Source organism: Chiroxiphia lanceolata, chromosome 7, assembly GCF_009829145.1.
Source record: "Chiroxiphia lanceolata isolate bChiLan1 chromosome 7, bChiLan1.pri, whole genome shotgun sequence".
In the NCBI taxonomy this organism is placed as follows: Eukaryota; Metazoa; Chordata; class Aves; order Passeriformes; family Pipridae; genus Chiroxiphia; species Chiroxiphia lanceolata.
In genome coordinates, this window is record NC_045643.1 from 12,386,104 (window position 1) to 12,403,855 (window position 17,752).

Below are 17,752 nucleotides of genomic sequence, written 5' to 3' on the forward strand. Positions count from 1 at the left end.
CCATTCTCCTTTTGGAAAAGGACAATAAGTTTTCACAATCTTCTTCAAGTTAAGTGTGTGGAGATCAGACTCTCCAATAATGGCAGCCAAGCAGGAAAGCTGAGAACATTTACTGTTCCTTAGATGACTGCTTGAAGAAGCACCTATATTCAATTCTGATGCCACTCCTGTTTTAAGAATGGTTTTGAAACTGGATAGAAAAGTGTGGGTTTATATAAACAGAGGTGTAAAATGGGCTGGAGAGCAACAGAACTCTTTTTTTTTTCCCCTCTGGTTTATGATAGGGAATTGACAAGCTTGCTATGCTGTCGCTGGTTTTTCCCTTGGTACAACTTCTGGGAATGGTGCCTTCCCTTTTTGTCTTTGTTGGAAGCCTCTGCTGGATGAGAGAACAGAAGCTTGAGTTCATTTTACAAGTTTTAATGAATTATTTTGACATAGTTCGTCTGGTACCCAGGTTCAAGAGGAATGGAAAATTGGCATTTCATTATAAATCCTTCATGATTTGTTGTTTGGATTTTACTTTTGTCCTTTTCAGTGTCAGCCTCTCTGCTGCTTCTGTAGTTGTCTGTAGCAGCAAATTTTCCAGTGGCGTATGTCATGTAGGGATTCAGTTGCCGTTTGTTTGTTTCAACATCTCTCTCATGGTCTTTCATTAAAGGTGAATTAGAAAAGACCTGACTGTATAATGAGTTCTGTGTGATGAATAAATATAGTTTACTGTGAAATCTGCCTTATAAAGGTAAATTCAGGGCTCTGAAAGACGACTTCAGCCATGCAGCAGATGTCCCGTGAAACCTGTGCCACCACTTATTTTGGTGCTAGGTCTTGGTTTTGTTTGTCTGCTGGGACATTTCATGTCTGGGCAGATAGAGTTTATAGCTTCATCTGTAAATGGCTTCTGCATTTGCCGATTTGAGGATACACTGCTGGTACATCTTGGGTCTGTGGAATGTGTAAGGAAAGGAGCTCTGCACAGTGAGCTGCTTGTGGGGCCTTCGTGTCTGGTGAGCACATGAGTCTGCTGGGGCTTTGCCCTTCGTTTTTCTGACAGGTTACAAATGAACTGGAGGTATCAAATGGAGCAGGAGCCTCGGTCTTTGTAGGATAAGTTGTTTATTTTAATTCCTCTTGTTGTTTAATGAAGATCTTAACATTAAGGTGTTTCCTTGGGTTTGTATCTATTTGAACTGAAGACAAACTAGAGAATCCAGTAGTTCTAGTCTTACCCTACCATTTTGCCTGCCTTGGAGGCAAAAAATGGCAGGTAGCCCAGCTGAAGAATAATTTTTGACCAGTTGCTGCACACTGAGTACCTGGAGACCTGCAAGCCTTGCAGAATGGTTGAGGTTGGGAGGAATCTCTGGAGGTCGTCTTGTCCAGTCTAGGATCACCTGGAGCCATCTGCCCCAGACCATACCCAGATGGCTTTTGAATATCTCCAAGCATTGAGTTTTGGAGGCAGCAGCTTTGGAACTTTTCCAGCTAAGCTGCTACAGAGAGTGTTAGTGGCTGCCCTCAAATGTTGCAGATGCACAGCTCCCAAGGGACAGGTAGATGTGTTTGAGCTCGGAGGGCAGCCTGCATACCTGTTGGCTCCTGTGATGACTGAAAACTGATATAAAAGCTAATCCATGGGGAACATGCATAAATCCAAATAAGCCACAGTATTTTACCTGGAAGAGTAAGATTTCTGTTCGACTTGGTAAACTTTGAAGCAGGCACTCCAGCACTTTTGTGTTGTTTTTGTAGTAGTATTTTGTATTACTTCTTTTGGACAAGGTTTAAGGCGTACTCCTCTAGGCTAGAGGTGGCTTTCAAGACCTGACCTAGAAACATTCCAATACCAAAATTTTTTTAGACCTGACTAGGTTCCACTGCCTGGAAGAAGAAAACCTTACTGCCAGATTCCCAGAGCAGGAATGTTCCAAAATCATGCAAAGAAACTGAAGCAGCTCATCTATTCTGTTGTTCTTCAAGATGGTTTCTGTACATCTGAACGCCCTACCCGATTTTCTTCGGCATTACAACTTCAACAATGAACCTACAGAGGCCATAGAGAAAAATAAAGTAGCTTTTGTTCCGTGTCCCCTGTTCTCCAGATGTTCCATGCCATCAGGGAAGGGGCAGGGGTCAGCAGAGTATTGCAGTGGGTACTGCTCCCACAGGGGCTGTTCTACTCTAAGTTATAATCGAAGCAGGAATGTGCAGTGATCAGCATGAAAACTCTAGTTGTTGGATGAGTAACCTTTATTTTTTGTTGGAAAAGTTTCCCACTGAGATCATCTGACAGTAGAATGTGTCAAGTTAACTTGTATTTCTATTACTTTGCTGGAAAACTGATAGACAGGTTGCTAGCGGTGTGAATTGTATTTTGCCATGCTTGCCCCTTCTTCCCCTCTGCAGGTATTCTTGTAGGGCAATGTAAATCTTTTAAATCAGAAAAGCCTTTGATAGCAACTCATATTTTCTGTAGCATGTGGTTGGACAGCATCTAGCATGATGGTTAGCAATTTCTCTTTTTTCAAGTATCTTCTGCATAACCTTGATGCTAAGAGATTTATAGAAAGATGAAGAGACCAGAATAGTTAGCAATTAAATCTGTCTCAGACTCTGGAAAACAGACATGACACATGCAACTGTATTTCTGAGTATAAAGCAAAACCAAAATGTTTTGGGTTTTTTTTTTTTTTCCCTTCCATTAATCCAGAAGTTAAATTTTTTTTTTTTTTTTTTTAAACCTATTGAGGTATTATGAAAGTGGACCTTCCTGGAATTACTTTTTTTTTTAATAAGGAAAGCAGATTCGTGTGTCTGTTTCATAAATTCTCTTAAGTTTGTTTTTCACAGTAAAGTCAAATTATGAAAGGGCTAATGTTGCAGCAATCTGAGCATTTTGTAAACAACCAGAATCTTGGATGGCCTTAGCCCCACTCAGCTATCATTCACAATGGATTTTAAAACCTTCGTAGTGTCCCTTGGAGCAGATGGACCCTATTTCACAAGGCTGTGTAATTCTATCCCATTTTTAGTCTTGAAAATTTTAATTCTGATAGTTTTTTCTTCTTTTGATTTTCGAAAAGTTAGTCAGCTCCAGTTCCTTTATGGCAGTGGAGTACTGTCCTTTCATACGTTGTTTCTTGGCCAGTCCCATGTCATGGAGCAGAGAATGCAGGACAGATGCTTCACGCCTGGCATACTCAGCTGTTCCTGAGAATAAAACTACTACGTGCAACTGGCAAGTACTGCTGGAGGCAGCATATGCTGGCTGTTAATGTGTGACCTTTTTGTACTCAGTAACTTGACTAGCTCTACCCATTTAGATTTAAAAAAAAAATTGGATACGAAATTTAGGCAACTGAGTTTCTGACTATCAAGTACTGCTTCATAGTAAATGTATTTATCACTGCAAAGCTCTAGTTCTAAATATAAACTGTTAATAGTGCACTGACCCCTATGCAGAGGTGGGTGAACAGCACAGACTGCCAGCCAGGTTCTTGGGGTACGTGGAGCTGCAGGTGATTGAATTACACTGGCTGAAGAAGTTCTTGTCTCTTCAGCTGAGAGTTTTACTGCCACTGAGCCAACGTGCAGCTCAACTGCTCATACACGCCCTACCAGACCACTAGAAAAATAAGCTAAGTTGTGCTATTTTAGCTACTGCGGCCACAGAATAAACTGGGAGACACTGACTGAATGCTCTTCTTGGTGGTGCAGGACTTTATGGTTGCCTCAGCATAAAAGAATTATGAATTTTGACTCCTTAATGAATAGCAAAGGCCTTGGAAGTGAGACACACGTATCTGAGTCTCTTGGCTTCTCTTTTTGTTACCCAATCAGCCGCGCTGGGGATGCACTGAAAGTGTTTCTGCAGTAAGTCTGCCTTGCTGCAAAATGGCTCCTTTGGGGCCAGTGCTGTAGAATAATAAAATAAATAAATCCTCTGTGAGGAACTATTTTATACAGTACCTTTCATAACTTAAAATTACATACAGTGTAATTTTATTTTAAGTCCAAAATCTGTTTTCCCAAAAGACCAATCTACTTCACCTCGCATCTTTTTGCTACCAATACTTTCATGGGAGTTAAAGAACTGGATGAAATCTAGTTGTTGAAATAACCCTTTCATGGGAGTTAAAGAACTGGATGAAATCTAGTTGTTGAAATAACCTAGTACAAATTCTTACTGTGATTGGCTGTTTGCTGAGCTGTACTTCTGAATAATTTGTATTTACACACCTGGCTTTCCATGCATTTTATAAAATCACTAAGGGAAGAATGAAAATATTCTAAATATACTCACTACAAATGTAGGATTTATTTATCTTGAACTTCTTGCCTTTTTGAAGGATTTATTGTTTAAATGTGTTTATTCTTCCTAAAGAAAAGATGACAGAGGCAGTTCAAACATATGAGTTGTTAAGATACTACATTTTTGAAGTTTGTTGATGAAATAAAAATCAGGATACTTTTTGTGGGTGATTTTAGTTTTGTTTTAATGAAAAAAAAATAATCTTTCAGGTGGTAGGGGGGGTATTTATTTTTGTGCTCTCTTTTTATGTTTTATGATGTTGCTGCTGGACATTCCACAGGGAGACTTCACGTGCAGTGTTGCTCCTGTTTACAGGCAGTGTTTCCCAGACCTGCTGGTCAGTTGTAGGGGCTTTACTCTGCTAGTTTGGTTGTTGGTCATTAATGAAGTTGTGTGAAAGAACCCAAACAGCTCCTGAGGAAAAAGCACTAAATGTCAGTGCAGTGGCTGGGTCATGTGGAAAAGAAGCACTAGGTCAATAGCCAGAGAGTGGAAAAAACCCTCTGAATTCAGTAGGCACTGGGCTGAGTGCAGTCTGAAAAAGATCATCTTGGTTTAGGATCTGTAAACAATTAGGTAACACCTGCAGTTGTTGGAGAAACCAGCAAATAGCTCTGTAATTTATGCTTGAGGACAAGCGATGCAGATGATGGCAAACTGAGCAATGAAGTTTTTATTCTGCACCTACGAACTTCAAACATTTGCACATTCATCTTGTGACATCTGTCGAGGTTTTTTTGTCATCTGTATGAAAGTAACTTCGGGATAGACCTCATTTTTATTTCTGTCTGTGGGAGTAGAGTTTAAAGAATGGATACATATAATTCAGGATGATTTTCAGTGTATCTTTCCAGAAGACCTTAACCGTCCTTAATATTTTATGCATAGAATCACTGACAGAAACTATTTTTCTTTCTTTGTCTAAAGCCACCCAGAGTGAGGAGCGGCTGTGTGCATTTAAGGACCCATATCAGCAGGACCATGGAATCAGTGAGAGCCGAATCTCCCAGGAGAATGGCACAATTTTGTGCATGAAAGGTAGTACCTGCTATGGACTTTGGGAAAAAACACGAGAAGGAGACATACATCTTGTAAAACAAGGTATGGAACAGTTCAGTTTAAGAGCAGTAGTTTTGCTACTTATTTCATGTTTTGTGATCTAGCCAGCAGATACAAAGATGCACAGTTGCAAAATTAGGCTTCTTGCACCTTGTACAAATGCATAATTATAAATTTCCCATTTAACAATTTTAAATATGAACAGAAAGTTCTTTTGAAATAAATGACTTCTAAAAGAAACCAAAGATATCAAGGCACAGTTGAAGGAAAAAGCACTCAAATTTCCTGTTACTTAGGATGTCCAGAGGCTTGTGATGTCAAGATGGCTTTCTTGAATTTCAGTATACGTAATGATAAATTTAACAATAAGTGTCTCATTAAGTAAAAAAATGTATACTCATATTGGTTGGATGTTTGTTTACAAAGGAAACTCCAGCTGTGCCACAAAACTGTCACACATCAGTAGCGCAATTCACTGCTGTTCTGTGGGGGGGGAGTGATGGTAGGAGGGTTGAAGAGCCTTGCAGTTGCTGGAGACGTTTTGATTACCATTCTCAGGGACTCTGCTCTTTGTTACTTGGATGCAAGTTAATTTAGTATAAAGCTGAATGAGAGCTGGTATTTACAAACAGCTGTGCAGTTGTACTCCATGTTGTTTCATGTTTGATCTGGCAATCTGCTGAAGGAGGCAGACTGACTGCTCACCTCTGCCCCCCTGCTGCCTCTTTGCCTTCCAGACATCTGTACATAAGTGACATTTAACTGCCATTGACCATACTTGGGAAGGAACAGTTGCTGCAGGGAGAAAGGGCCTGGTATTAACCAAGAAATAACTGTAGAAAAGCCCAGTGATGTTGACAGTGAGGAAGAATTTTGAAAATTGTGCAAGAAGCACCAAACTACATAGACGCAGTCTTGTGGCCTAGGGAGGGGACTAGGTCACAATTCATTTAGGCTCTGGACCAGAGGGTGCTGATATGGTCTGTAGTACCAGAGAAATGGGGAATGGCATGCTTGTGCTTTGAAGGCTCAGGAATTCAAGTTTTATCATATTAAGGTGACAGCTGGACACCTCTGATGTTGGCCTTCATTGCTGCCCATGTTTCCTCTCCTTGACTATGGGAAGTTCTAAAAGAAATTCTTCAGGTTTTGATTTAAAAGGTAGTAGTAAAGTCAGATAAGCAGATTATGATAGCTGGTTTCACCCCACTTTGTAATGTTTAATTAGGTAATGTATGGATTTCTATAGGTGTGTTTATCTATTTGATAGAAATAATTTTATGCTTCCTTTAAAAAAGGTTCTTTAATTTGCCTCTTTTTACAGGTTGCTGGTCTCATATAGGAGACCCACAGGAATGTCACTTTGAGGAGTGTATAGTTACAACCACCCCTTCCTTGATTCAGAATGGAACATACCGCTTCTGCTGCTGTAGTACGGACTTGTGTAATGTCAACTTCACAGAGAATTTTCCACCTCCTGATCCTACTGATACAACACCTTACAGTAAGTCAAATGTTTCCCTCTATGCTATTTTGTGGTTTAAATGTTTTAGAGAGAGATGCTTCTTTCATGGTACTGTTAAATGTGAAACCTGTGAGTTTTCTATTTATATGCCGAGGAGACGGCAAACAGAACAGAGCTTTCACTTACAAAGTTTATCACACATATATTCCACAGTGCTCCACAAAGAGTGAGCTAAATATTTACAGCAGGATTGTTTCCATAGGCGACTGCTGAATGCAGATTACATTTTCCAAAATGGTCTGTGATCTTGGGTGTTTTGATATTTGGATGCCCGAGCTCATAAGCCTGTGGGGATATTAAGGATTCGTGACTTCTGTTAAAAACAGGCCAGTAGGTTCATTCGCCTTTGGATAGTCTGGCCTGTCTGTTCAGTCATGGTGCACAGGTAGCTTGGAGTGGTAGAACCGGTCTTATATCAGACTGTAGAGATTCTCTCCAACAGTCTTACAGTGCTTTGAAATCTGACTTCTTTGTTTTGCATATCTCTGGTAGGCGTTAACTTTGATATAATATTCAAAAATACTGGTTTGAGCAACGTAATTTTCTGTTATAAAATCAACATAACATATGGATCTAAATCAAGGGATCAAATGCTTAACCTCCTGTGACAGAAGCACAATCATAACTAGCAGGCACACTGTTGTGCTGTGTTCCAAGAGTTAAGAACTGTAAAGGGGCTGAGTTAGTGGCCTAACGTAAACATTTGGATAGCCTTTTCTAAATAAGGATTGTGAAAGAGAAATTAAATACAGTTAGGTATGTAAAGGGAGACACAACTGTTCCGTGTGTTGAGAGTTCTTTATCAATGGAAAGTGTTTTGTAAATGAAGATGTCTTTAATTGGGTAGCATTTAGAGCTGTAGAATGCAAAAGGAATAGTTTGTGTTTAGGAATGATAGTATTTGAATTAACTTTAACGTGAAGATCCCGATGCTTTAATTACTGATGCTTTCAAAAACGGCTGTAGGGTGGAGTATTTGTAAACAAGTGTGATCAAAATGAGGGCTTGGCATACTAAAAAAATAAACAGCCTTTTACTGGGAAAGTGCATACAATATAAATGGGTAAAGAAAGTTGATAAGACATGGTGCCTTTTGGTTGATAAGGCTGTTTGTAGAACTAGTAAATAGTCACCATTTAGAATCAATGTCTCAACTCAGCACTGCACAATGCAGAACAGACTCTTACTTGACTCTTGTTGTAGTCATTGGATTGTGCTCCCCAAATGTGACTGGAGTTAGTGTTGTGGAGGGAAATTAGACAGGAGGAACAGAAAGTGTAAAGATAATTCCTTGTCCCTTTCTGTCCCCCCAAAATAGGAAAACCAGGTTCCTACAAAATGACTTGTGCTTCTTCAAGGGTAGAAATTATAAGCTGAATTAATTCAATTATTGAGTGATAAGATCTTCAAATAATTTTTATATGGAATTTTTAATAGTGAAAGATCTATGTTGATTTGCAAAGTGTGTGTGTGGGGGGGATTAAATTTAACACAGTCCTTAATTCACCCAGCTGTAATTGAGTGCTGCAGCATACATTTCTACTGACTCAAACTGTTTTGTATTATTGTGTCACCTTCCATTTTCATAATAGGCAAATCTGGCTTTAGGCATAAGCATAAGCAAAGTAGATTGCTGCCGAGCACAGTTGTCTGTCTGCTTTGACAAGGTTAAGAAATGGAGATGGGCCATTCCAGTAGCACAGATGGCATCATTTGCCACTCTGGTGTTTTATTTGTAAAGAGATGGAGATGGACCGTTCCAGTAGCAGGGATGGCCTCATTTGCCACACATCCCACAGAGATGGGGCTACTCCTGACCGTTTATATCCCGCACACTCGTAGCACTGTGGAAGCAGAGGATACACTGTAGGAAGCTGGAAGGGTGAAAGAATTGGTAGGCTGTGGCACACAGAGCCCTACAACATTACTGACCTCCATTCCAAGTGCTGGAGTCTCCATGGTCCCTTTTTCAGCCCTCTCAACTCCTTCCAGAACCCATTTTGGTGCTGTAAGATTCAGTTTTGCCATCTGAACATGGAGAACAGCACTCTTTCTTTGGCAAAATTCAATTTTAATGGAATTTTCGGGAAGCTTTGTGTTAACTACTAGATACCTTACTTGGGCCCTCTTCCAGCCTTTCTATTAAAGTTGAGTGCTTCAAGGGCATTAGTAAGCTTAGCTGCACAGGCTGTGGCAATCTGTGTTACCATACCTTTCAGATAATAAAATTGAACCAGTCACAGTCATATAGGAAATCTTCTGCAGAAGGTTATTTCACTATTGCCTGTGAACTGTAAGAACACCGTTTCATCTGTATTTTTGATAAAGCATTAAAAGTGTTGCACATTGAATAGTTCTTGAATGACAGAAAGTAATGTATGTGGCCTCCTAGAACAGTTCTTTTGATCCTGGAAATTTCAAAGCAGAGGTGACTGGTGTACAGTTAACTGTGTGAAGCCTAAGTATTTGTAAATGTTTTTCTTCTGATTTTCAGTAAAATCACACAGCATAAAAAGTTCTTGGAATAACAAGTGTAAATTCAGCTATAGTTTAAAAACTAATGGAACCTGTAAACACTACTGATGACCTTAGTCAATTTAAAGTTTAATTATTAAGGAAAATTGTAGTTGTTCTTTTTAAAATGTTTCCTTGAAGGCTGTATGAAGGATCTGTGGAAACAGCAGAATAGTTAGGTTATTGAGCTAAATCCATCCAGATCAATAATAAAGAAATAAAACAATTACTTTATGCAGTCTTTTGGTTGCAGTTTTTGTATGACAAGTAACAGTGGTGTGTTAAAAGATGTAGCTAGACTTATAAATGATTCAAGGAGATGAAAGTAAGTTAGGATCTTAATACATGTTAGATATAACTAATTATCATTGTCATAAAATATAGCAATTATAGAAATTAAGTGTAATATTTAAGATAATGTCAATGTTGGTTTTAGGATGTCAAAACGTATTTATCACACAACCGTATCTGGTAGAATACAATAGCTTCTCTGGTTTTTTGGGTTTTTTGGGGTTTTTTTTAGTTCATATTTGATCAGGGAATAAATACAGGCTATCCATTCTGTTTTGTAACAAGTTTTATTAGAAATGAAAAATAAGATTAAGAACAAACAGGTTCTGGAAGCCTTAAATTTAATCTTTACTGCTTCTTAATGTGCAGCTGGTAATTTAAAACAATCATACATCTGAGTAGTCATAATATTCTTCCCTTCTATCTTCAAGATAATCCGGGCAGATTTGAGTAGTTGTTGGTTGCTAATCCCTCCAGCTAGAATTTTGCAAATGCTGTGGGATGGGTTATAGTCTAGAACCCACAGTCTGGAGGTATTAAAAATGCAAAGACTAAGATAGCTGTTTCCTGATGCCGGGAGAAGCAGTGGTTGGAGCAGGGTGGTTACTTTGAATCTCAAGATTTGGTTGTGGAGTTTGGAGCTATTGAAACGCAGAAGTTCAGAAACAACCACTTATCCTCAATCTAAGCTTGCACTTCTGGGGAAAAATATACTTTCTTCTGCCTAGCTAAATCACAAAAAATTAACAAAAAATTTTCCATCTTAACTTCAGCCAGTATATTCATATACCCCTTAACCCTACCTAGAGAGGGCCAACTATGGCTTCCTGGGTCAGTGTTTTGAGACATGTGTTTGCTTTGGCTTTGTCAAATATTTAGTTTGAGACTTGCCAAATATCTGCCTCCTATGTCTACAAAATGCTTTCTAAATTCTGAGACTGTTTTGAAGACAAATTCATTAGTTCCTCAATCATTCATAATGGCCAGTTAAATAGAACTTAAGTAGCTAAAGACTTAATGATCTCCCTCGTTGGTCATAGATATATTGCTGTAATGAAACAGTCACGTTAAAATAACATCAAGATGAAAGCAACAAAACAATTTTTAATTATTTTTTTTCCCTCAAGGCTGCATTCCTAGCTCTGCAAATAAATTAATGTTAGAGCAATTGAGTGTTAAGAATGTATTTTTGTATGATATATGGAAAAAATCCCTGGCAGCAACAGTTGAGCATTACTGGTACTTACTGTTGAAAATTATGTAGGGCATTCTTCTCACCAACAGCAAATGGTGGCTGCAATTTTTAGAGGCTTTAGGAAACTTTTATTCAATAAAAGCACTGAGATTTGGATATAAAGAGACTGCCTCACACAGCAAAGGAAATTATTTCTTTATTCTGGAACACTGAAAGATGGGTTTATCTTTCCAGTGGAACATCCTTGCCTTTCCTTGCCAGCCTTCTTGCTAGGTATATAAAATATGTATGTAGAAGTCTGTCTTTAAGTGCACACAGAGTTGTGGGGAAACTTGGACGAAAGCTACCATTAAAAAAAAGTAATTACTAATATATGTGACTGGGTCAGGTTAATTATGGTGGTAATAAGAGAGTTTTCATTTAACTATTGTTTTTGAGAGGCAGCAGTTGGACTCATGTTGCTGTGGGCACGTGGCCCAATCTAACTCCCTCTGAAGCTGAATTAGATCATGTCAGGCTAATTTTGGAAAGTTGTAACCCTACTCACTCAGTCGTTATCCTGAACTGCTTTTTCCGGAGAGCAGCATCTGATATTAGTTTGTGATTGAAATGCATTTACTTCAGCTGGGTTGCAGTATCTGATCAGCTAATTTTGTAGCTGGTGTTTAAGCTGCTCTTTCATTTCTGATCTGCTTAATCTTAGAAAACACTCTGTAACGCATTTTCCCTCACATGCGCTAAATTTTTTTTTCAGGTGGTTTGGATACATAGTAAAGGGGAAATTAAAAACCTTTGCAAGGTGGTAGATATTGGACATTAAAAGATGGAGCTGGGACTGATCCACACGAGGCTTAAAACTTGTACCCTTGAAATGATAGGGAGTTGGTCAAGTCAGTGAAGAGATAAGGCATTTTATGTTGTTAATGTACCTTCACTATGTTATAAGGGGGGGAAGAAATATTAAGACAGTAATTAAGGGCCTTAATATCTCTTAAAAAAAGTTTACTTTGAGACATTTAAGTATTTGATGCAAGAGAATGATACTGTCCCTCCAAGGAAGTTACTTTAGGGCACTGTAGAAAATGAAGATACTGAACTGCTAAAGGAGGTACATGTGAATGTGTGTGGAGATTTCTAAGTATGTGTCTCTGTTAAAAGAGATTGTATGTGGAGCAGCTAAGAGAGGGGGAAAACAAAAAGTAGGTTTGTTTTTTTTTTAAATAATTTTTAATATACTGAATAATTATGAAATATTTGGACTTTAGCCAGCTGTTGACAAAGTTTTGAACCTTCAGTTGCCTTTCCGCCTGAAATTTAGTGCTTAGTGTTTGTTTTTTGCTGTTTATTTGGTTACAGGAAATTAGTTAACTGTGGAGAGGGCTGTGACACAGGGTGCACATTGCTGTAAGTGCATAGTGATAACATTTTGGAAACGTATTCTAATTAAGACTATGTCTTGTGTGGTTGCAGCCGAGGGAAAGGTGATAGTATTGTGGAGGGCAGAAAAAGTAGAAGTGAAGGTTGTTGCAGGAAGCAAGGTATTAAAGCAATTTTTTTAGAAATTCAAGTGAAAACTTTAATTTCCATAGAATTAGTGAAATGTTCCAAGAATCTCCCAAGATAACTGGTAATGCTTGTCAAGTAACTTCAGTTTCCCGTTAGAAATGAATCTATCAAAGCTGAATCTCTTAAAGATTGTCAGTAGCAGCACTTACTGTTTTAACTTCTGGGACATCATAGTCTCCCGAGATTAAACTTGCATCTTTACTGAATTTAAAAGTAAAGCTTTGATGTGAAATTGGAGTCTGAATATGAAATATTAGCTGTGAAGGCAAAGCCTCCTTAGAAAACTGTACGTGTAAATTTTTTTCTCTTACAGAAGCATTTAATCAGGAAGATGAAATTGGAGTGTTTTACTTGCTGTGGCATTGAAATATTTCGAAAATGTTTTTAAATTTCTGTTATACACCAAACCTGTAAAATGCTGAAAACTGTTAGAAGAGCAAACATGTTTATTTGAAAAAGGAGAAACATTTCAAGTATTATTTTTACAACAAAAAAAAAGCTCCAACCCCCCCTTTTTTTTTTCTTCTTTTTTTTTTTCCTTTTATGAGTGTGTTCCCTATTGCATTGTCAAACTAGGAGAGCTGTACCAGGTCACCACAGGACTATGCCAGCAGGAATTAGTACTGTGTTATGGCCCATAGGTCTGAGAACAAGGAATTTGCAAAGTTCTTTTTAAAATCTGCTGAAATCTAAAAAAAAAACTTTTTGAATGCAAGGTGGCATTTTTGTCTTTATCTCGACGTTGCTATATAGTGTGTTTGTGAAGTGCTAGAGCTATATTTGCACTTTCTTTCAGAGGGCTTGGAGGTCTCTATCCTTGAAGTAGATGTGAGAATAACTTCTGGCTTATTCATTTGATATAACTGTCTGATCTTCATCTCTGTCATCTTCGAAGTGTCCTGCGTATTTCTAGTACTACACAGCAACTATTTTATTCACATTTAAGGTCTAAAATGAAGAAGGGAAACAAATGTTTTGAAATGCAATCAGTGTTTTTTGACACCTTCAGTAATAGTGAAAATGTACATTTTAAGCTAACTGATGTCTGTAAATAGGTGATTCACAGTTCTTTTATCATGTGCAGTTCCTGAGGTGCTAATTTGCATCTTGACTGGAAATTAGTTGCTTATGTTTTATGCACAGTTTAAAGAACTGCAAATATCTTTGGGTAATACAAATATAGTAAATATATTTTTTCCATTTACGGGGAATGTTGAGTATTGTCAGTCTTTCTTATGTTGTGGTATAATAAATTCAATGTCATAGTTAGTAGATATCTTTTGTGACAGTGTACACTGAGGCTTTATTGTGAATGCCTTATACACCCAAGGTAAAAGTAGATGAGACTCCTAACAACAATACTCTTTGCATCAAACAATGCATTGGTGGAAAACTGGACTGTAAATGAAAAAGGTAGCGGAAAGGAATTGTTTTGCCCCATCTCAAGGCAAAATGGAGAATGGACAAGGATGCTGTACTTTTTATGTCTTTATTCAGATGCTGGAATATGCAATGTAATACATGTATACGATATCAACATTATTCTAAACAAACTCTACAGTGCTATTTAACAACACAAATAATTTGAGAAGTAGATAGGAGCTCTCTGGAAGGCAGATTGACATATCAGTGCACATTTGGGTGACTTTATAGATCAGCAGGCTTTCTGATGGTAAAGTAGTAGTAATAGGCTTCTAATATCTGTTCTCCAAAAATTTCAAGACTGGGTGCTGTAGCTTTTAACACTTCAGAGAGAGTTAAAACTACATCACTGTGGAAGCTACACCACTTTAAAGACTTGTGAATTTGTTTAGGTAACTCTACTCAGCACAGTATACTGAGTGAGTTAGCCAAGATACTTTACACTCAAGTCATTGACAAGCAAAATTAAAACATTATTTATGTTTTGTGGATGTTATACTTGTCTATGTCCCTGTGCTTTTCCAAACAACGTTTATTTCCTCAGCGGCTTTGTTGACGTCCTGCTTTCCCTGTCTTGTCATGCTCAAGGCTCCTTGTGGTGAGCCAGAGTGGCAGAAATGGCTGTGCACAGGCTGCTCCACGGCTGCAGCTCCTGACAGAGGGCATTAGCTTCAAAATGCTGCAGTTGTATCTCCCCGGGCAGGCTGGAGCTGCTGGGCTTGCTGAGAACACTGTTTCTCATAACCCCCTTTGTCCTGCGATGTTACCCGAGGAGCATTCCTCATATTTGATTTTTAGCATGGCTCTACTCTGGATTTCCTTAGCAATTCTGAAATGAATGGAGTTAAAAGGAACGAGAGCTCTGCGAAGTTTGGTTATAAAGCACTGGTGGGTGTTGCCAGCTACTACTAATAAATCCCCACCTCATGGCCAGTACAGTAGCAGTCTTTGTCCACAGACTACTGACATAGTGAGAGGCAGACGTGGGACTGGAGCTGTTAAGTGTAAAATACAAGATCACTTATAACTATCAGGTCTGTTATTTGCTGTTCAGTGCTATTAGGCTCATCTGTGCAGAACAGTGTTTAGATCATGGAAAACCTTTCATGTATTTTTTTCGCTTCTTAATTAGACTTTTTCCGTAAGCCTCACTTGTTTTTGTCCTGTGTGCTAAGTTTGCTGACAAAAATCTAATCCTATATTATGGTTTTGTTGAATGCATTTTACCCTCTTGATTTTTAGAACAGATACAATTTATAAAGAAAGCTTTAGGTTCTTGGCACTTGACATACCCTTAAAATAGCCCATTAGCCCGACTGCTTTGCAGTGATACCTGAGTTGCATCTATAGCTCAGTACAATGGGACCCAGCCTCCTCAGAGGAGACTGAAAGTCCAGACAGACAGTTAAAATATCTTGGCTCTTTACAGTTGGTCATTAATCACAGTTCCTTATTGAATTTTTTTGATAAATTTTTTTTTATTTATCTGGAAAACATTGTGATCCAGAAAATCCAATATGTTACTTAACATTGATTTCTGGCTGCTTTCTTTATGATGTAGCATATGGTGCATCCTCAGAGAGGATGCTCTCTGGAGGTAAAATGCTAATGATACTTCAATCTGGCACAATCCTAGGAGCTGTAAGTAAATAAAACATTTACTTTTTAACAGTGTGGTAAGTTGTTTCTAAGGACACTTGAGGAATTACTTTTAAACAAAGCATTTAAAGAGCGAGAATTATGTAGGTTAGCTGTCAGGTGGCTCCTGCAGAGGCTGGTGCAGAGCAGGCAGTGAGCAGAGAGAGTCACATTCCCCCCAAGCCAGGGAGCAAAAGCTGCAGGGCAGCACCGTGCCTGGTTGGATCTGGCTTGCAGGCACTGTAGTCAAAGCCTGAACTCGGGACTGTCTGTGCTTATCTTTGTCTGTATGCACTAAGTGACTGTTCTTTATGTGATTTGATTTCTTTCACAACTGTGCTGTTGGAGCATCTTCTGTTGGGAGTGTAAAAAGGGTTAGGAGCTGTACTGGATAGAAGCTGTAGTTTGTCCTTTCCCTCCATTGTATTAGACAAAATCCCAAATTCCCAAATCTTCGTTCGCAAAGCCTAGCCACGATGATGATGATGATGATGATGTTATTAGACAAAATATCTGCTTGTGGATGGATACTGGGGATGAGGGTTTTAAATTAGTTTCCCTTACAAAGGAAGGCTAATGTTCTTTGTATTAATAAAGTGAATGGCAGATGCAGGTAAGTGCCTCAGTTGTTTGGATTGTAAACTTGTGACTAACTCTTGAAGGCTGAATGTGAAGTTTGGTAACTCACATTCTGTGAGTTCTGTGGGATCTGTGTCATCCTGGCTTTACACGTCTCCATTATTTCTGAAGAATTGAGCTGTCAGAGCTGTTTTGAAGTCGCCTGAGGTGACCTTTTGGCTTTCTGGGTAACAGAACCTGTGTGCTTGAAAAACAAGGAGTTCTTAGAGGATCCAGGGGAACCAATGCACACAGGAAAGCATCACGTCAGTGTGCTCCTGGTCAGAACCCCTGATTATGCACCAACTGCAGGTGTTTTCCAAGCTATCGCTTCCAGGATGGAATAACTGCTATTGTTGTCATCCAAATGGGAGACATGATGAAATTATATTCACTAAAATCTTGGTGAAGATTCCCATGAATGTAATTGTACTTCTTTGCAAACAGGGTTCAAGTTGATACCAAAAACCTATTTACATTTGTGTTGGTTGTGTAACCAAGAAAGCTTGCTGTTGCTAGTAGGGCAGATTAGGGTGAGGGGAATTTGTGTAAAAGTTATAAGGAGACTTATATGAAGTATAAAGAGTAGAGTTCCTCAATCCACAACTACTTCTGTATAGTATTTCTTTGTGTCTTTTCATTTTATCTGGATATTTTGTGGTGTTACTCTTCCCGGTCACATTGCAGTTTTGTTCTTTTTCCATGGTAGGTTTGGGAATGTTCCTTCCTTATGTATTGAAATAGCTGTTGATGTATACCATTCACCATTATTATTTTTGCTGGTTTGTATTTAATAAATAAAATGAATGGTGCGGTGTTGCTATGGACACTAATACGTAAGCACAGGAGTTGGGAGACTGAGTGTTGTGTCTGTTTTTGTGTGACAGAGACTTTCCCTGTTGCAGTTCTTATTAGGACTGAATTTTGTGATGGGAAATCTGATTTTTCATGTCAGCTGTTAGAAATCTGCGGGGTTTTTGTTGTTGTTTTTTAGCTTCCATGTTTTCAATATCAGAATAGATGTTGATCTTTCTAAAAACCAAACATCAGCAGATTCACATGGACAGTCCATACATTTCTTTCTCAGAAGTCTGGTTTGTTTATCAGTGTTTTATTTTTGGGATACTAAGATGTTTATTCTGTAACGCCTTTGTTAATTTGAAAGAAATCAATATATTAATTAGTCTTAAAATCTGACTTGCTGAGTTTTACCTTATTTCAGTTTGTGTAGTACACTTCTAAACATTAGCTGTATAGATATGTCTAGAGGGGAGAAGTTAAGAATTCAATCTCTAAGGGCAAGGAAAGATACTGAGAGAAGCGTGAAGACTTTCTATTGCTTTAGCTTTTCTTTTTTTTTTTTTTTAATGGAGCTTTAGGATTTTTTCTCTTCTTTTAGAGTAGAAAGGTAGATCTGATATTTTCTGAGAAGTCTGAGGAAGGACTTTTTCTAAGACATCAATACTAAGTTGCAGAGAGATAGGAGATTGTGATCCAGCTCTTTTAAATTCCTTTGAAGGTTTCAGTGAGGTGGATTCAGTGTTTAAGCACTACAGTTTTGTGCATTTATTTTAAAGGTTGAGCCTACAAAATACTGCATATATGTTTCTTG

At 38.4% G+C, this 17,752-nt stretch overlaps 1 protein-coding gene across 2 annotated transcripts in view; it reads left to right on the forward strand.

The window, feature by feature from the left end:
• Positions 1-17,752, forward strand: part of BMPR2 (bone morphogenetic protein receptor type 2) — a 108,277-nt gene that overhangs the window by 48,495 nt on the left and 42,030 nt on the right. For both annotated transcript variants that reach the window (XM_032692541.1, XM_032692542.1), the window contains exons 2-3: positions 5,240-5,413; positions 6,696-6,875. In XM_032692541.1, coding sequence (XP_032548432.1) covers positions 5,240-5,413; positions 6,696-6,875 — 354 coding nt within the window. The remainder of the gene's footprint in view (positions 1-5,239; positions 5,414-6,695; positions 6,876-17,752) is intronic.